The sequence below is a fragment of the Nerophis ophidion genome, linkage group LG20 (assembly GCF_033978795.1).
Source record: "Nerophis ophidion isolate RoL-2023_Sa linkage group LG20, RoL_Noph_v1.0, whole genome shotgun sequence".
NCBI classification, from domain to species: Eukaryota; Metazoa; Chordata; class Actinopteri; order Syngnathiformes; family Syngnathidae; genus Nerophis; species Nerophis ophidion.
In genome coordinates this window covers 5,607,629-5,628,391 of record NC_084630.1, presented here as the reverse complement: position 1 = coordinate 5,628,391, position 20,763 = coordinate 5,607,629, and the positions used below count along the sequence as shown (strand labels likewise).

The following is a 20,763-nucleotide window of genomic DNA, read 5'->3' as shown; positions in this document are numbered from 1 at the left end:
ACCATTCAGCATTAACGGTGCCTTCACAGATGTGTAAGTTACCCATGCCTTGGGCACTAATACACCCCCATACCATCACAGATGCTGGCTTTTATACTTTGCGCCTATAACAATCCGGATGGTAATTTTCCTCGTTGTTCCAGAGAACACCACGTCCACAGTTTCTAAATATAATTTGAAATGTGGACTCGTCAGACCACAAAAAACTTTTCCACTTTGCATCAGTCCATCTTAGATGAGCTCGGGCCCAGCTAAGCCAGCAGCGTTCCTCGGTGTTGTTGATAAATGGGTTTTGCTTTGCATAGCAGAGTTTTAATTTGCACTTACAGATGTAGCGACCAACTGTAGTTACTGACAGTGGTTTTATGAAGTGTTCCTGAGCCCATGTGGTGATATCCTTTAGAGATTGATGTCGGTTTTTGATGCAGTACCGCCTGAGGGATCAAAGGTCCGTAATATCGCTTACGTGCAGTGATTTCTCCAGATTCTCTGAACCTTTTGATGATTTTTACGGACCGGAAATGGTAAAATCCCTAAATTCCTTGCAATAGCTCGTTGAGAAATGTTGTTCTAAAACTGTTAGACAATTTGCTTACAAATCGGTGACCTTCGCCCCGTCCTTGTTTGTGAATTACTTAGCATTTCATGGAAGCTGCTTTTATACCCAATCATGGCACCCACCTGTTCCCAATTAGCCTGCACACCTGTGGGATGTTCCAAATAAGAGTTTGATGAGCATTACTCAATTTTATCAGTATTTATTGCCACCCCTCCCAACTTCTTTGTCACGTGTTGCTGGCATCAAATTCTAAAGTTAATGATTATTTGTAAAAAAAAAAATAAAATAAATGTATCAGTTTGAACTTCAAATATGTTGCCTTTGTAGCATATTAAACTGAATATGGGTTGAAAATGATTCGCAAATCATTGTATTCTGTTTATATGTACATCTAACACAATTTCCCAATTCATATGGAAACGGGGTTTGTACTTCTTTATCCATTTTTTTCAACCAAAAACGCTTTGCTCGGATTAGGGGGTACTGGAATTAAAAAAAGAAATTCACAGGGGCTACATCACTGAAAAAAGGTTGAGAACCACTGGCTCAAAATATTTACACAGCGTCACCAACATATAAATAAAACATTAATCACGGCTTTTATTTTGGTATCGAACAAACCCAACCGGAAGTCCCCATGTTGCCTTTGAGGGTCAAGCGACAACAGCTAGAAGTTAAATGATGACAATTGTTAAAAATGTCCACAATTGGACACGCGTTTTTCTCTCACTTGCCGTGAAAATGAGAATTAAGTATTAAAAACAGCCCAGGTATTTATAGTAAAACATTTTTCGCCGGCGACTACCTTTTTTTTTCCTAACCCGGTGAGAGACCTTTAAACGCTCAGGTTGGTGCTTCTATTGTCTCTTTTGTACGCTAAGCTAGGCTAACCTGCCATCTTTCTTCCCAGTTATGACAGCCTTATGTGTGCCAAAGTTGTAATTGTGTGCTTATTCGAGAAGAACATTTTACTTTGAGCGGCGTGTGTCGTCTGTGTCTGGCTAATCCTACCCGCTAATTGCTCATTGTGAACGCCGACCACAGCTATAGCTAGCTGGCTAAAAACAACTAGTATAATAGCGTCATATAAACCATGACGTCATCAGTGAAAGAGGGTTTCTAGAAAGTCTTGTTAGGACATTCTTTGGTCCAAGGCACACTATTGGCTAATGCTACGAAGCTAGCAGGTCTCAGAGGAAACTGTGTCCTTACAGCCACTGAGCAAGGATGCATAACAACATGTTGCACCTGATTTGTCCATGTTGCACCTATAATAATAATAATAATAATAATAATAATAATAATGTCCAATCCTTCCATCCCCTTGAAGACAGCGTTCACCCCCCCTTCAGAACAAAGCATCCCTGTTGTTGTGTCCTTGAGTTCCACAATGGATGACTTCCAGACAGCAGGGAGGCACTGGCTCACACCAACTGGCAGCCAAGCTGCTCAAAAGCTGACTGGTAGAATAACTATTTGGCCTCTAAGACAGGGGCGCTCACACTTTTTCTGCAGGCGAGCTACTTTTCAATTGACCAAGTCGAGGAGATCTACCATCCATCCATCCATCTTCTTCCGCTTATCCGAGGTCGGGTCGCGGGGGCAACAACCTAAGCAGGGAAACCCAGACTTCCCTTTCCCCAGCCACTTCGTCTAGCTCTTCCCGGGGGATCCCGAGGCGTTCCCAGGCCAGCCGGGAGACATAGTCTTCCCAACGTGTCCTGGGTCTTCCCCGTGGCCTCCTACCGGTTGGAAGTGCCCTAAACACCTCCCTAGGGAGGCGTTCGGGAGGCATCCTGACCAGATGCCCAAACCACCTCATCTGGCTCCTCTCCATGTGGAGGAGCAGCGGCTTTACTTTGAGTTCCTCCCGGATGGCAGAGCTTCTCACCCTATCTCTAAGGGAGAGACCTGGAAACTCATTTCGGCCGCTTGTACCCGTGATCTTATCCTTTCGGTCATGACCCAAAGCTCATGACCATAGGTGAGGATGGGAACGTAGATCGACCGGTAAATTGAGAGCTTTGCCTTCTGGCTCAGCTCCTTCTTCACCACAACGGATCGGTACAACGTCCGCATTACTGAAGACGCCGCACCGATCCGCCTGTCGATCTCACGATCCACTCTTCCCTCACTCGTGAACAAGACTCCTAGGTACTTGAACTCCTCCACTTGGGGCAGGGTCTCCTCCCCAACCCGGAGATGGCATTCCACCCTTTTCCGGGCGAGAACCATGGACTCGGACTTGAAAAATGTCTCTTTCATAAATAAATAAATATAAATTATAAATAGGAGATCTACCTCATTCCTATTTATAATTTATATTTATTTATTTATGAAAGAGACATTTTTGTTAACAAGTTAATGGTGTTTAATGATAATACAAGCATGTTTAACACACATAGATTCCTTTCTTTCATGAAGACAAGAATATAAGTTGGTGTATTACCTGATTCTAATGACTTGCATTGATTGGAATTAGACAGTAATGATGATAACGTCCGCATTTTCAAATGGAGGAGAAAAAAAGTCCTCCTTTCTGTCCAATACCACATGAAAGTGGTTGGATTTGGCATCTCATTTGTCCAACTTGCATACTGGTTTTTAAACACTTTGTTATGAGAGTAGCATATGTGTGTGGCCCTTTAATGTCTGGCAGCAGGTGAGTGACGTCAGTGAGTGTGCGGGTGGGCAAGCAAGTGAGAAAGCGGTCGCTGAGGGCGGGGGAGAAATACATTGGCATCAAACTCCGTAGCTTGCTAGCTTGTGCACGCTAGCTTTCTGAGACTCTTATTTTGTTAGCACAGGCAGGATGAAACAGGTCTTTTATGGTGAAGACAGGAACTGTGCAGTGGGTCTTTAGAGTTTTGACAGTAGGTACGGAGTCTCTAGAAATAAAATGTGTTTCTCTGCGTCCGCCCTGTTAGTGATTTTTTTCTTAAATATGAGCTCGCAGCAGCCAGCGTCATCTCACAAGATCCTCGGGTGCCGAGAATGTCAAACAACTGACGGAAGTGAAGTCTTGGTATGATTGATGATTGCTCATTTTTATGTCTATTTTTTAATGCCTGGCTTCAGATCGACTGACACACCCTCCGAGATCGACCAGTCGATCGCGATCGACGTAATGGGCACCCCTGCTCTAAGACAAATAATAATATTCCCATACCCACATCAATGGTAAGCGAGTGAGTCCCCAGTCGTTACCTCTCATCCTATTTGGGTCCTAAATCAACCTAGGGTTGGGCTATATGGCTTTTTTCAAGGTTCAAGGTTCAAAGTTTATTCGTCACGTGCAGACTACACCACAGTGAAATGCCTTTTTCCATACTCTTTAGTAGGGCTGCGAATCTTTGGGTGTCCCACGATTCGATTCAATATCGATTCTTGGGGTAGCGATTCGATTATATATCAATTTTTTTCGATTCAACATTCTCGATCCCCATGTCTAGCATTAAAAGATGACAGTTGGTACAAAATGCGGCTGCTAGACTTTTGACAAGAACAAGAAAGTTTGATCACATTACGCCTGTACTGGCTCACCTGCACTGGCTTCCTGTGCACTTAAGATGTGACTTTAAGGTTTTACTACTTACGTATAAAATACTACACGGTCTAGCTCCAGCCTATCTTGCCGATTGTATTGTACCGTATGTCCCGGCAAGAAATCTGCCTTCAAAGGACTCCGGCTTATTAGTGATTCCCAAAGCCCAAAAAAAGTCTGCGGACTATAGAGCGTTTTCATTTCGGGCTCCAGTACTCTGGAATGTCCTCCCGGTAACAGTTCGAGATGCCACCTCAGTAGAAGCATTTAAGTCTCGCCTTAAAACTCATTTGTATACTCTAGCCTTTAAATAGTCTCCCTTTTTAGACCAGTTGATCTGCCGTTTCTTTTCTTTTTCTCCTATGTTCCACTCTCCCTTGTGGAGGGGTCCGGTCCGATCCGGTGGCCATGTACTGCTCGCCTGTGCATCGGCTGGGGACATCTCTGCGCTGCTGATCCGCCTCCGCTTGGAATGGTTTCCTGCTGGCTCCGCTGTGAACGGGACTCTCGCTGCTGTGTTGGATCCGCTTTGGACTGGACTCTCGCGACTGTGTTGGATCCAATATGGATTGAACTTTCACAGTATCATGTTAGACCCGCTCGACATCCATTGCTTCCCTCCTCTCCAAGGTTCTCATAGTCATCATTGTCACCAACGTCCCACTGGGTGTGAGTTTTCCTTGCCCTTATGTGGGCCTACCGAGGGTGTGGTAGTGGTTTGTGCAGCCCTTTGAGACGCTAGTGATTTAGGGCTATATAAGTAAACATTGATTGATTGATTGATTCAAAAACCATATTTTTTCGATTCTAAACTATTCTGTATTCATTCAATACATAGGATTTCAGCAGGATCTACCCAGTCTGCTGACATGCCAGCAGAGTAGTAGATTAAAAAAAAAAAAAAATCTTTTATAATTGTAAAGCACAATGTTTTATCACAGGGGTAGGGAACCTATGGCTCTAGAGCCAGATGTGGCTCTTTTGATGACTGCACCTGGCTCTCAGATAAATCTTAGCTGACATTGCTTAACACGGTAAGTAATGAATAATTCCGCTGGTAATCACAGTGTTAAAAGTAATGTTCCAAATATAAAACATTCTCATGCATTTAATCCTTCCATCCGGTTTCCACCACACCTGTTCAAGAAGTCGCATTAATGGTAAGAAGTATTTTATTTATTTTTAGTTAGCCTCAGAATAACAATGTTATTAAAAACAATAAGAGACTTATTATACTCTAAAAATGTTGGTCTTTCTTAAAAATGCACGTATATAGTTGTATTCAGTGTTAAAAAAAATTATATGGCTCTCACGGAAATACTTAAAAAAATATTTGGCTTGTATGGCTCACTCAGCCAAAAAGGTTCCCGACCCGTTTTATCAACTGATTGCAATAATGTAAATGTGTTTTAACTATTAAACAAACCAAAAATACGACTTATTTTATATTTGTAAAAACATTGGACACAGTGTGTTGTCAAGCTTATTAAATGCGATGCAAGTGTTAGCCGCTGTGTTCTTTTTTTAATTTTTTTTTATAAATGTCTAATGATAATGTCAATGAGGGATTTTTAATCACTGCTACGCTGAAATTATAACTAATTTAGTAAACTAAAAAGGCCGTATTGGCATGTGTTGCAATGTTAATATTTCATCATTGATATATAAACTATCAGACTGTGTGGTCGCTACTAGTGGCTTTCAGTAGGCCTTTAAAGTGCACTTTTTGTACAGAACGCCACTACAATAGTTTAAAACAAATAAAGTGCACTTTTGTGCATGATGTCACACAAGATATTTCAATAAGTGTCAAAAAAAATGAGCTGCATAATAGGAAATCAAATAGTGTTTGTCCTTCGCTATGTGGTAGTTTACTTTGGACATTATCTCCTTTTGTTGTTGACTATTTTTTTCATGCTGTGTTGATCTGGAAATGTTTGCCTCGGCATTTTGATGATGTGGGTCTGTGGGACCGAATGGAGATGTTGAAATGCGGAGTAAGCACTCTTCATTCGCTAGCAGGTGACTTTTCAAATGATGCTACATCTTAGCAGTAATGCTACTTTTGGTAGCAATGCTTTTGCACCACACTTGACAAATTACGGTTGTCTGTTCGACATATTCCCACCTGAAGCCAAACCATCGCCAGACGATGGACCCCCTGCTGTTTTCCTTGGGAATTAATTCTTCATTTGTTACCAGATTTGCACCTTCATTCTCTCGTATTACCACTCGCACCACAGCTAGCAATACCCATGCTGCTACCTTTCTGCTCTGCGAGAGCGTGTACGTATGTGACGTGACAGTATGTGACGTGTGTAAGAAGGTGCGCTTGCTGTCTGTGTGAAGCAGCGATAAGAAAGAGTGGGAAGAGCCTGTAGTGTAATGACCGCAGCTAAAAGCAACTGCGTGAGAACGTATACTCGAATATCACGATATAGTCATTTTCTATATCGCACAGAGAGAAACCTGCGATATATCGAGTATATCGATATATTGACCAAGCCCTAAATCAACCTTAAGAAAGTCAGTGACTTCACTATTAAAGTGGGTGACATTGTTATCACCAGGAAAGATGAGGTCACCTACCTAGGTTCCATTTAGAGGCAACCAGGGTAATCAAAAAGGTCAACCAATGAACAAGATTTCTCCCATACCAGCCTTATTCCAAAAATGAAATACATTGATTTCTGTCAAGGAAATTCTCCTATGACAATATGAAAAGATTTTCCATCCATCCATCTATCTATTTTCTACCGCTTGTCCCTTACGGGGTCACAGGGGGTGCTGGAGCCTATCTCAGCTGCTTTCGGGTGGAAGGTGGTGTACACCTCGGACAAGTCGCCAACTCATCGCAGGGCCAACACAGATAGACAGACAACATTTACACTCACATTCACACACTAGTAACCTAACTCTCGCCAGATCCTTGTAGTTCGCTGAGCTCCACACAAGGATCTGGGACTTCTCAATAGGTGTATTTCAGAAGGCGGAGCCTTGTAAAAAAAAATCATTGTATCCATCCGTCCATCCATCCATCTCTTTTGGGGTTGCGGGGGGTTGCTGCATTTGGGTGGAAGGCAGAGTACACCCTGGACAAGTCGCCACCTCATCACAGGGCCAACAGAGATAGACAACATTTACACTCACATTCACACACTAGGGAATAGACATGCGCGGTTTGCAGTCTCATCTGCGGAGTCCGCTGATAAACCGCGGGTCGGGCGGGTGACATGACGAAAAAATAGATTTCAAATAGATTCAGGCGAGTGGCGGTTGAACCATTCGGAAATATTTGATATACATAGTTCAGGGATCGGCAACCTTTACCGCTCAAAGAGCCATTTTGACCCGTGTCACAAAGTAAAGAAGACAAAGGGAGCCGCAACTATTCTCGCGAAACGGGTCAAAATATCTCTTTGAGTGGTAAAGGTTGCCGACCCCTGATATATAACAATGGGCGGGCGGTTGCGGTTTTGATAAAATGTTAGTTCGGGTGGATGGCAGGTGGATGACGACTTTAGTGATGCGGTTGCGGATGATATAATTGCCTATCCGCGCAGCTCTACTAGGGATCATTTAGTGTTGCCAATCAACCTATCCCCAGGTGCATGTCTTTGGAAGTGGGAGGAAGCCGGAGTACCCGGAGGGAACCCACACAGTCACAGGGAGAACATGCAAACTCTACACAGAAAGATCCCGAGCCCGGGATTGAACTCAGGACTACTCAGGACCTTCGTATTGTGAGGCACATGCACTAACCCCTGTTCCACCGTGCTGCCCAAAAATCATTCTATGTAACTGGATGAACCACTTGTCCGTTATCTTGAATGAGGTGCTACTTCTACCACTCACATAGAAATCAACCTGTGATGCTGATGAGTGATGCTGGGAAATCCAAAACAGAACAGCCGATGTATTGGATAACCGACCGAGCGAAAAGTTCTCTGTTCGTCTTTTAAAGAATGAATATTCGATAGATTTGACAAAACCGTTGCAAAAGCAGAATTAATGTCCGCACACGACTGCTCGCTGCGAGCCTCCATTGTTGTTTGAATCAAACAGTAGCTTCGGCGCTACGTCACATCTATAAAAATCCCGCCCGGTGATCCTGATTGGTTCATTATTTTTTTGCTATCTTGAAGGAGTTTGCAATGCCCTCGAGCCCAGATCCTTGTGTGGAGCTCAGCGAACTACAAGGATCTGACTAGAGTCACGTTATCACACTAGGGCAAATTCAGTGTTTTGTTAAAATAGATTTATTACAAAAAGTATTCACAGCGTTTTCTAAATACTTTGTTGATGCACCTTTGGCAGCAATTACAGCCTCAAGTCTTTTTGAATACGATGCCACAAGCTTGGCACACCTATCTTTGGGCAGTTTCGCCCATTCCTCTTTGCAGCGCCTATTAAGGTCCATCAGGTTGGATGGCAAGCGTTTTTTGTCCAGGATGTATGTCTCGGTATGCCGCATTCATCTTTCTCTCTGTCCTGACCAGTCTCCCAGTTCCTGCTGTTGAAAACCATCCCCACAGCATGATGCTGCCACCACCATGCTTCACTGTAGGGATGGTATTGGCCTGGTGCGGAGCTCCAAACATGATGCCTGGCATTCACGCCTAAAAGAGTTCAATCTTTGTCTCATCAGACCAAATAATTTTGTTTCTTATGATCTTGAGTCTTTCAGGTGCATGTTGGTTAACTTTTACTAAGAAATTATTTCTGTCCGGCCACTCTACCATACAGGCCTGATTGGTGAATTTCTGCAGAGACGGTTGTCCTTCTGGAAGGTTCTCGTCTCTCCACAGAGGAATGCTGTAGTTCTGACAGAGTGACCATCGGGTTCTTGGCTAAGATGAACGCAGCAATGTAGAGACATCCTGAAAACCAACGCTTCTCATCCAACCTGATGGAGCTTGAGAGGTGCTAAAAAAAAGAGGAATGGGCAAGGTGTGCCAAGCTTGTGGCATCGTATCCAAAAAGACATAAGGCTGTATTTCCCGCCAAAGGTGCATCAATAAAGTATTGAGCAAAAGCTGTGAAGACAATGTGATTGTTTTTTGTTTTTTATTATTGATAAATTTACAGAAATTAAAAAAAAAACATCACATTGTAATTGTAGGGTATTGTCTGTAGAAGTTTGAGGAAAACATTGAATGTATTCCATTTTGGAATAAGACAGTAACACAACAAACAACTGAAGCGCTGTGAATACATTCTGGATGCACTGTATATATTAATTATGCACCTTCCTCTTTCTGACAGCGGGCCTACTGTAGCCTCCTCCGCAGAGATGGGCTCTGAAAGCCCAGAGCATTTTGGACCATCTGTGACAATGACAGAGGAGGAGGAAGAGGAGGAAAACCAGGAGCAAGATATCGGCCCCCTCATCAACTCTGATGGAGAAGTGGATTTGTCAGATCTCAGTGAGTCCAACGATACTTTCAATTCTGCAGGGTCTGAATTATTCCATAGTAAGGATTTAGATTCATATTCAGTGTTTTTAATATTACGACAAATCATCACACTAAAGAAATCCAAAATGTCCGTTTGGACATCTTTTACAGAGTCAAACTGTCACAATTAATTGTATAAAATAGTTGTAAGACACATTCTTATTTTTTTAGTTAAGAGTTGTCATTCTTAACTGTCATACAAGCATAAAAATAAGTTAATAAAAAGGTTAAAAAGGAATAAAACACTGAAAAGTGTACGTAATATAAAGGTTAATTGAATTGCAAATGAACCTCACACATTTCATTTTTAATATTCCTACTTGGCACACAAGTGTAAAAAGACCTCAAACAAAATAGAGACATATGAGTAAAAATGTATTATAGAATAGAATAAAATAGAATGGACTTTATTGTCATTATATTTGCATATAACAAGATTAAAGACTCCAATTTAAGGTGCGGTAGTGGGAACAAATATGGGGTGAAATAAATAACACAAGAGGTAATAAAGGAAAAAACTAACAATTGAAATAAACAGACTACTATCCGATAAAAATAATAAGCAATCCTGTACAATATACAAAACACTATAGAAATACAAAATACTGTACAGTATACAAACCATGACAAGAGTACCGAAGTAATAAATAACAATCAGTGTCGGACGTATTGCACAGTAGGCTATTAGGGGTGAATTATTATTATTATAAGTCAGAGTTCAACATGGTGACAGCTTTGGGAAAGAAGCTGTCACACATATCAAATTGCTGTCAAAATCAAATTTAAACAAAAAACGAATTAATCTACTGTGTTAATTTTGACAGCAGTTTTTAGTTCACTTTGGACGAAAATGGGGTTTAGTCATCCAAATTTATTTACTTTTAGACAACTAATTTACTTAAAGTCCCACTTCAGTCATTTCACAGTTTTGGTTGTTTTTTGCGCCGCCAGTGGACCAAAGCGGTAGTGTTTTGCCTGAAGACCACATTTCCCATGAGGACCAGCGCAAAACGTTGTAAATCAAGAGAAACTACTGCCACGTACATACAAACTGACACGATAATACCGCAATGATTCAGTATGACTGATCTTTCCACAGTCGCAAGCTATGTATTTTACTCAGAGTTTATATTTGCTGTTTGCAGTCATTGCATTGTTTTTTCTTTAAGTACTTTTAAGTTTGTTGTCTGTCTGGTCATGTCCGTGTGGAACTGTGAACTAGCAACTTACACTTAGACAAACTTTATTGAACCACAAGGGAAATTGTTCCACACAGTTGCTCAGTTACAAAGGATGGAAAGGGTAAGGAGGGAAAGGATAATGCACACAAAGGCACAAAAAGAGAGCGAAAGCAAAAGGTTTAAAATATATACTAAAAATGTACCATAGTAGCAATATAAAATATAACATATGTAATATTTACATTTTATACATACAGTATATAACATGGCATATTTTTATATGGTGTTATATATAACAAATCCCAAATACCATGTACAATATTACAGTACATGTAACAGCTGCAGAATAATAAAGGGCAGCATAAAATAGAGAGAAGAAAGTTTACATTACAAAACAAAGAGAGGTAGCTAACATAGAAGCGGTCAGGTATAGACAAATATAATTTATTGCTGTATGGCGAGTGATTACCAAGCTGAAAGGAGTTCTTGAATCGCACACTGTGGGAACGAAGCTGAAGGAGCCTGTTTGTGTATGAGCTCAGCTCTTCCTCCATTGTCTGGTGGAGTGGGTGGGCAGGATTGTCCATGACGGCGAGCAGTTTGTCCAGTGTCCTCCTGTCCCTCACTGACACAAACGCCTCCGACTGCGTGCCAATAGTTTGGCCGGTTTTCCGGATCAGTTTGTCAACCAGGTTTAAGTCCCTTTTGCTGGTGCTGCTCCCCCAACAAACCACAGGAAAGTACAGGGCACTGGCCACAACAGACTGAAAAAAGATCTCCAACAGCTTTCTGCGCACATTAAAGGACCTTAGCTTTCTCAGGAAAAAAGAGTCTGCTCATGCCCTTCTTGTATACAGCTTTGCTGGTGGCTATTTATTGCTACTACCCAATTTTCCGATCGCTAGCATTAGCATTTTGATCTGAGCAATGAAAGTTACTTACAAGTAAAGCAGAAATAGAGCCAAGGGAACATCGGTCGAAAGTCCCTCCTTGTCTTTGAGCTCACGCCAGTGAGTGAAAGCCAGTCCAGTGTTGATTGTTCTTTTTATCTTTTCAGACAAAAGTTTTTTTTTGTTTTTTTTGTTGTTTTTCAGCTTTTCCCATGATAGCAATAATTGCACAGGCACATTCGCATCCACTTCTGTCTTTGTAACAAATGGGGACAAGGGGGTGTGACGTATGCCATAAGGCAGTGTTTTTCAACCTTTTTTGAGCCAAGGCACATTTTTTAAGTTGAAAAAATCCGGATGCACACCACCAGCAGAAATCATAAACTCAGTTGATAGTTAAAAGTCATTGTCGCAATTGTTGGATATGACTTTAAAGCATAACCAAGCATGCAGCAATATAGCTCTTGACTCAAAGTAGGTGTTCTGTCACCACCTGTCACATCACACCCTGACTTATTTGGACTTTTTTGCTGTTTTCCTGTGTAGTGTTTTAGTTCTAGTCTTGTGCTCCTATTTTGGTGGCTTTTTCTCTTTTATTGGTATTTTCCTGTAACAGTTTCATGTCTTATATTTCCCGCATTTACTTTGTTTTAGCAATCGAGAATATTTCAGTTCTTTTTATCCTTCTTTGTGGGGACATTGTTGATTGTCATGTCATGTTTGGATGTACATTGTAAACGCCGTCTTTGCTCCTCAGTAAGTCTTTGCTGTCGTCCAGCATTCTGTTTTTGTTTACTTTGTAGCCAGTTCAGTTTTACTTTTGTTCTGCATAGCCTTCCCTAAGCTTTAATGCCTTTTCTTAAGCCCACTCACCTTTTGTTTGTTTTTGGTTTAAGCGTAAGACACCTTTTTACCTGGATTTACAAAGCCACCTACCGATATGGAGGAGTATTACACGGTTACTCTGCCGAGCTCTAAACACTCAACAACAACACATCATTTGCAGACAATAATTACTGGTTTGCAAAAAAGGTTTTTAACCCAAATACGTGAAATTAGATAATCTCCCACGGCACATTAGTATGCCTCGGCACAGTGGTTGAAAAACACTGCCATAAGGCATTTCAGCACATTTCTGTTTTTATTCAAAGTTGCTAAGTGCTAGCAAGAGCGATACAGACCTCTCAGGTGAATAGAGGGGTGTCATTCAACTACTTGTAAGTCTATTTATCATCCCAAAAGTTATACAAATATTTTATCAAGGTTGTGAAGTTACTTTTTGCTGCTTTAGAAAATTTTAGTCGACTGAAATCACAGTACAATTTGTCAGCTAAATTAAAAAGTATCAAGTATAACGCATCTTTGAAGTTGTCCTGAAGCCACTTTGATGAAGAGCATCTCAAAAACTAAATTCACAACAAGACCTGCTTTCCATGGATATATCAATAAGTACATTTCACAGTAACATTATTGTGAGTTTTATATATAATCAAATGCAAATATGATTGTGTATATCCATAACTTGTCCCACCTGCCAAAAGACAAAATTAAATATGATTGGATTTCTTCTCTGGTTTGTTTTGATTCATTATCGTCCTTTTTTTAGTCATGGGAAAATAGATAGTTCCCCATACTCAAAAAGACCATCTCACAGCTGATTTTTGATTAATCACAATTAATTACTTGTTTGCCTAATTTAACTTAACTTAAAAATTAGACAACTATATTTTGACCCGACATGCAAATGTAATTGTCAGAATGTCTTATGCATTGACCTGATCGCTGACGGTATAACAACCTTAAGGCAAAGGAGAATGTACGATCAAAATAAATTATGTGATTACTCTGTTTTGATGCAGTATTTTTTTAATTAACTGCATTTGTTAATGACGGCCCAAAACCAAGGCAAGATTATTTATAGAGCACAATTCATACATAAGCAAGTCAAAGTGCTTAACAGATGAATACAATTACAAGAAGGCAAATAACATCTTAATAACAATAAAATCACCCTAAAAAATGTCTTAAGGTTTTATCATTTTATTTGAGAATATATTGTAAAAAATGTATGTTGTGGATTTAGCTACAGCGCTTCACTTTTTCCACATTTTATGTTACAGCGTTATTCCGAAATAGATAAACACATTTTGTCCCCAAAAATCTACACTCAAACCCCCATAATGACAATGTGAAAAACATTTCTGTAAATTTTGTTTTACAAATTTATTATAAAACAAAAACTAGAAAATCACATGTACATAAGTATTGACGGCTTTTGCTAAATACTTTGTTGACGCACCTTTGGGGGGCGGCATAGCTCGGTTGGTAGAGTGGCCGTGCCAGCAACTTGAGGGTTGCAGGTTCGATACCCGCTTCCACCATTCTAGTTACTGCCGTTGTGTCCTTGGGAAAGACACTTTACCCACCTGCTCCCAGTGCCACCCACACTGGTTTAAATGTAACTTAGATATTGGGTTTCACTATGTAAAGCGCTTTGAGTCACTAGAGAAAAGCGCTATATAAATATAATTGACTTCACTCCATTAGAGCCTCAAGTCTTTTTGAATTGGCACACCTATCTTTGGGCAGTTTTGCAGCCCCTCTCAATCTCCATCAGGTTGGATGGGAAGCGCTGGTGTCATCCAGGATGTTTCTGTACATTGCTGCATATTTATTATTTAATAAATTAGCACATTTATTAAAATTAGCAACTTTTCACATTTTCATTGTCTGTTGAATTTTAAGGATTCAAGGATTTTTGGAACAAGGCTGTAACGTGAGAAAATGTAGAAAAAAATGTATACTTTTCCAACCGATGCACTGCATGTGTTTTCTCCAGTAACATGTCTTTCTGTTGACCTAGGAGAGAGAGACTCTCCAGGAGGAGGAGCGGCAGAAACCCTCTCCAATGCATTCGACCAGAGCGAGAATGAAAAGCCCCCCTCCTTCCATCGCTGCTCCGTGTGCGGTAAAGTCTTTCCGTATGCTTCCAAACTCCAGCGTCACCTGCGCACTCACTCTGGAGAAAGACCTTTCCCGTGCTCCGTGTGCAACAAGAGATTTCCCGAAAAGGGTCTGCTCATGATCCACCAAAGGATTCACACGGGAGAGAAACCCTTCGCCTGCACTTTTTGCGAGAAGCGGTTCGCCAGCCAGGGTGAACTTAGGCTCCACAGGAGGACTCACACCGGCGAGAGACCGTACCACTGTTCCATCTGTCTGAAGAGCTTCTCTCGCCACTGGCACCTCAAGACGCACCTGGACGCCATGCACTCCGAGGTGGTCGCCGGCTTCATCAGGAAGAAGTTCCCGTGCTCGGACTGCGACAAGAGCTGCAACTCGGCCGCCGAGCTGAGGGACCACCAGAGGACTCACACCGGCGAGAGGCCGTATCAGTGCAACTTCTGCGACAAGAAGTTCGCGTTGTCCGGCACGCTGGTGAGACACGAGCGCCTGCACACGGGAATCACGCCCTACCACTGCTCGGACTGCGGAAAGACCTTTGCGCAGCAGTGGACGCTGACCACTCACATGCGGACTCACAGAGGGGAGAAACCGTACAGCTGCACGCAGTGCGACAAGTCCTTCGTGGCGCCCGGGGAGCTCCGGAGGCACACCAGGATCCACACGGGGGAAAAGCCGTATACCTGCGCGGATTGTGGCAGACACTTCTCGCTGGCTGGAACCCTCAGGAACCACAAAAAGTCCTGCACGCAGAGCAAGAATGGAGAGGTTCAAACTGCCGCCGGCGAATCGTCACAGAGGGAAGCGACTGACATCAGCTCTGAGGTGTTGACACAGCACTAAGATGTTCAACCTGTTTCTCACTGTGTTAAGTAGAGAGGAATTTGATTGTCTATCCACCATGACGTCAAATTAGTAAATCAATTACTCTATTGACCCGAATATTGAACGATTTAAAACCAACATTTTTTGGAGATGTGACATTTGCGAATGACTCTTGTCTTTTGAACGGCTCTTTTATGTGAATGATTAGAACCAATTCATAGTTGCAAGCCTTTTATTTGTTAACCGTGTTTTATGCACATGCAGACTAGCAAATGGACTACAAAAGGGGTGCCCAAACTTTCTCCACTGAGGGCCACAGACTGACAAATTAAAGGTTGTGGGGCCAACTTGGTAGTTTTCACTAGAGATCAACCTTCCCCGTAAGGTAGGCGCCTGTGCAATTGCACACTGCTCACGCGTCCTCTGCGCACGGTAAATCTAGGCCGCGCACAAAATCGAATAAAAAGATAAGTGCATAACAGTGTGCACGTCTGCCGTCGCTTACATGTGCGCCACTGAATGCTCAAGGAGTTTTGGCGTTCGCTCACACAAATGAACAATTGGAGGGAAAATTGCTAGAGATGTTCGATAATATCAGACTGCCGATGTTATCGGCCAATAAATGCTTTAAAATGTAATATCGCTAAATGGAGTGGTACACGGACATAAGGAGAGGTACAGAGAAGTTGCGTCTCCCAGTCATACTTGCCAACCCTCCCGATTTTCCCCGGAGACTCCCGAATTTCAGTGCCACTCCCGAAAATCTCCCGGGGCAACCATTCTCCCGAATTTCTCCCGATTTCCACCCAGACAACAATATTGGGGGCGTGCCTTAAAGGCACTGCATTTGCGTGCCGGTCCAATCACATAATATCTACGGCTTATCACACACACAAGTGAATGCAATGCATACTTGGTCAACAGCTATACAGGTCAAACTGAGGGTGGTCGTATAAACAACTTTAAGACTGTTACAAACATGCGCCACATTGTGAACCCACACCAAACAAGAATGACAAACACATTTTGTGAAAACATCCGCACCGTAACACAACATAAACACAACAGAACAAATACCCAGTAACCCTTGCAGCACTAACTCTTCCGGGACGCTACAATATACACCCCCCGCTACCCCTTACCCACCCCCAACTCAACCCCGCTCACCTCAACCTCCTCATGCTCTCTCAGGGAGAGCATCTCCCAAATTCCAAGCTGCTGTTTTGAGGCATGTTAAAAAAATAATGCACTTTGCGACTTCAATAATAAATATGGCAGTGCCATGTTGGCATTTTTTTCCATAACTTGAGTTGATTTATTTTGGAAAACCTTGTTACATTGTTTAATGCATCCAGCGGGGCATCACAACAAAATTAGGCATAATAATGTGTTAATTCCACGACTGCAAATATCAGTATCGGTTGATATCAGACTTGGTAATTAAGAGTTTGACAATATCGGGATATCGGCAAAATAGCCATTATCTGACATCTCTAGTTTTCACCTTCAAATCCAGTACAATATATAGATTTTTTTTCATCCATCCATCCATCATCTTCCGCTTATCCGAGGTCGGGTCGCGGGTGCAACAGCCTAAGCAGGGAAGCCCAGACTTCCCTCTCCGCAGCCACTTCGTCTAGCTCTTCCCGGGGGATCCCGAGGCGTTCCCAGGCCAGCCGGGAGACATAGTCTTCCCAACGTGTACTGGGTCTTCCCCGTGGCCTCCTACCGGTTGGACGTGCCCTAAACACCTCCCTAGGGAGGCGTTCGGGTGGCATCCTGACCAGATGCCCGAACCACCTCATCTGGCTCCTCTCGATGTGAAGGAGCAGCGGCTTTACTTTGAGTTCCTCCCGGATGGCAGAGCTTCTCACCCTATCTCTAAGGGAGAGACCTGGAAACTAATTTGGGCCGCTTGTACCCGTGATCTTATCCTTTCGGTCATGACCCAAAGCTCATGACCATAGGTGAGGATGGGAACGTAGATCGACCGGTAAATTGAGAGCTTTGCCTTCCGGCTCAGCTCCTTCTTTACCACAACGGATCGGTACAACGTCCGCATTACTGAAGACGCCGCACCGATCCGCCTGTCGATCTCACGATCCACTCTTCCCTCACTCGTGAACAAGACTCCTAGGTACTTGAACTCCTCCACTTGGGGCAGGGTCTCCTCCCCAACCCGGAGATGGCATTCCACCCTTTTCCGGGCGAGAACCATGGACTCGGACTTGGAGGTGCTGATTCTCATTCCGGTCGCTTCACACTCGGCTGCGAACCGATCCAGCGAGAGCTGAAGATCCCGGTCAGATGAAGCCATCAGGACCACATCATCTGCAAAAAGCAGAGACCTAATCCTGCGGTCACCAAACCGGAACCCCTCAACGCCTTGACTGCGCCTAGAAATTCTGTCCATAAAAGTTATGAACAGAATCGGTGACAAAGGACAGCCTTGGCGGAGTCCAACCCTCACTGGAAATGTGTTCGACTTACTGCCGGCAATGCGGACCAAGTTCTGACACTGATCATACAGGGAGTGGACCGCCACAATAAGACAGTCCGATACCCCATACTCTCTGAGCACTCCCCACAGGACTTCCCGAGGGACACGGTCGAATGCCTTCTCCAAGTCCACAAAGCACATGTAGACTGGTTGGGCAAACTCCCATGCACCCTCAAGAACTAGTAAATAAAATTTTAGTAAGGGCACTGGCTAGGTAGCGTCAAGTAACAAAAAAAAGGTGCAAAATACGCTCAAAAAGTTAGCTTATCCACACTACTATGCTAACATGCTAAGAATCGCATGCTTTCAGCATTCGTGAAATACCTAAATATACCTTTATGACACTGAGGTGTGTACCTATTAACATGCTCTAATACTAACTAACACACAGTCTTGGTCAAAAGTTTACATACACTTGTAAAGAACATAATGTCATGGCTGTCTTGAGTTAATTTGTTTGTGTTAGAGTTATTAGAAAACGTACTTGCTGGTCACAAAAAATATTCATAAAGTATGGTTCTTTTTATGAATTTATTATGGGTCTACTGAAAATGTGAGCAAATCTGCTGGGTCAAAAGTATACATACAGCAATGTTAATATTTGCTTACATGTCCCTTGGCAAGTTTCACTGCCATAAAGCGCTTTTGGTAGACATCCACAAGCTTTTAGTTGAATTTTTGACCACTCCTCTTGACTAAATAGGTGCAGTTCAGCAAAATGTGTCGGTTTTCTGACATAGACTTGTTTCTTCAGCATTGTCTACACGTTTAAGTCAGGACTTTGGGATAGCTATTCTAAAACCTTCATTCTAGCCTGATTTAGCCATTCCTTTACCACTTTTGAGGTGTGTTTGGGGTCAATGTCCTGTTGGAACACCCAACTGCGGCCAAAACTCCACCTTAGGTTGTCCTGAAGAATTTGGAGTTAATCCTTCGTTTTCATTGTCCCGTTTACTCTCTGTAAAGCACCAGTTACATTGGCAGCAAAACAGGCCCAGAGCATAATACTATCACCACCATGCTTGAGGGTGGGGATGGTTTTCTTGGGATTAAAGGCCTCATCTTTTCTCCTCCAAACATATTGCTGGGCATTGTGACCAAACAGCTCAATTATTGTTTCATCCGACATCACATGGGCAAAGACCTTCTGGAGACAAGTTCTGTGGTCTACTAGCAACCCAAAGGGTGATGCCAAATGACTTTTCTCCAAGTGAGTCAGAGTGTTTTTTCTGTCACTCACACACATCACAAACCTGTGCCCTGAGAGATGCAGCCTCATAAAAACCTGTCTCAAATGTTAGCAAACCACAAAAGAAGATGTATAATGTAAAATTAAAAGTAATATCTAGCAGCTAAAAAAAAAGATTTATCCCCTTTTTTTGTAATCTCTCGGTTATTTCACTAATATTCAAAACTTGTTATATCAAAAAAAGGTGTCTTGTAAATAATGAAGGGTTGTCTATATTCAGTGTTGTAAATTTGGGTCAAATTTAGTAATTGTTTAAAATGTTTGAGGACAGAATTTTCTGATCTCTTGTTTCAATGCCAGTGTTGTTACTGCGCACAATAAGGCTACGGAATCAACAGTGCCTCTTCTGGTTGCTGCTGGGTGGTGCCTGAGGCACAGGATTAACCTGTGTGACCTTGGCCCCCCTTATAATTGCAAATAAAATAAAATAAGTGAAATGAAATGACCACTGCCATTTGTTTGTGCTACTTTTGTGCTGATTTGTCCTGTAAAACAATTAGTTTGTACTGTTACAGTTTTTAAATACATTTTTAAAATAGTGACGTCATACAGCCCCCCCAAACTCGTCCCATTCGTTTGTGCTGCACATATTTTTTTAAACTTTATGGTCATGTTTTATAAGTTTTATATTATATATAACGCATTATTAGTCATAACAGACCCCCGATCGTGTCAAAAGCTCCCAATTTACATTTGTTTTTGCTGCATTTTTTTGGTCTTACAATTATAATTCCTATGTTACTAACATTGTGTGATTCATAACCAGCCCTTTGCATCTTGTCCCATTTTTTTGTGCTGCAAAATGTATTTTGTCTATTATGGTTTTTAGGTTATAAAGGTGTTGTTATTCATAACTAACCTCCAACCATGTTAAAATCTCCCCTGAACTTGTCCCATTTGTTTGTGCTACGTGTGTGCAGCACATTTTTGATGTCTAACTATTTTAGTTTTTGTGTTATTTACATGTTGTCATTCATAACCAGCCCTTTGCATCATGTCCCATTCGTTTTTGCTGCAAAATTAATTTTGTCTATTATAGTTTTTATGTTATTAATTAGGGTCTCCACAGGAGTCCTTTGCCATGGGCCAAGGACCCTATTGAAACTGCTGTGTTTTATTATTATTCCGCACCTACGCGCTGTAATTTGACCCCCTTAACATGCTTCAAAACTCACCAAATTTGACACACACGTCGGTATAGCAAACCTTCCCAACATATTAAGCAACCAATCCCCCAAAATGAAAATTGCGCTCTAGCGCCCCCTAGGAAAAAAATTACAGACAAAACTGCATGTAACTTCTGTTAGGAATGTCATAGCGACATGAAACAAAAACTCCTATGTAGGTCTGACTTAGACCCAATTTTCATACACTCACTTCTTTCAGCAGAAATCTACAGGTCTGTGTTGGCAAAAACCCCTTCAAAATAAAATGTTCGCAAAAAATGCAATTTTTGCCTCTTTGAGCTGTAATTTGACCCCTTTTAAAATGCTTCAAAAGTCACCAAACTTGGCGCACACATAAGGACTGGCAAATATTGCGATCTAATGAAAAAACCAAACCCCAAAACTCAAAATTGCGCTCTAGCTCTATTT

At 42.0% G+C, this 20,763-nt stretch overlaps 1 protein-coding gene across 4 annotated transcripts in view; it reads left to right on the top strand.

Moving 5' to 3' along the window:
- The first annotated feature begins 1,179 nt into the window (after nt 1-1,179).
- LOC133538675 (zinc finger protein 271-like) overlaps nt 1,180-20,763 on the top strand; it is a 31,211-nt gene continuing 11,627 nt past the window's right edge. For 2 of the 4 annotated variants that reach the window (XM_061880372.1, XM_061880369.1), the window contains exons 1-4: nt 1,180-1,406; nt 3,638-3,739; nt 9,369-9,529; nt 14,494-15,419. In XM_061880372.1, the coding sequence (XP_061736356.1) occupies nt 3,687-3,739; nt 9,369-9,529; nt 14,494-15,419 (1,140 nt within the window). In that variant the 5' untranslated portion in view covers nt 1,180-1,406; nt 3,638-3,686. Of the gene's footprint in view, nt 1,407-3,637; nt 3,740-8,849; nt 9,027-9,368; nt 9,530-14,493; nt 15,420-20,763 lie in introns of all 4 variants that reach the window. The other 2 variants (XM_061880370.1, XM_061880371.1) reach the window with 2 other exon arrangements.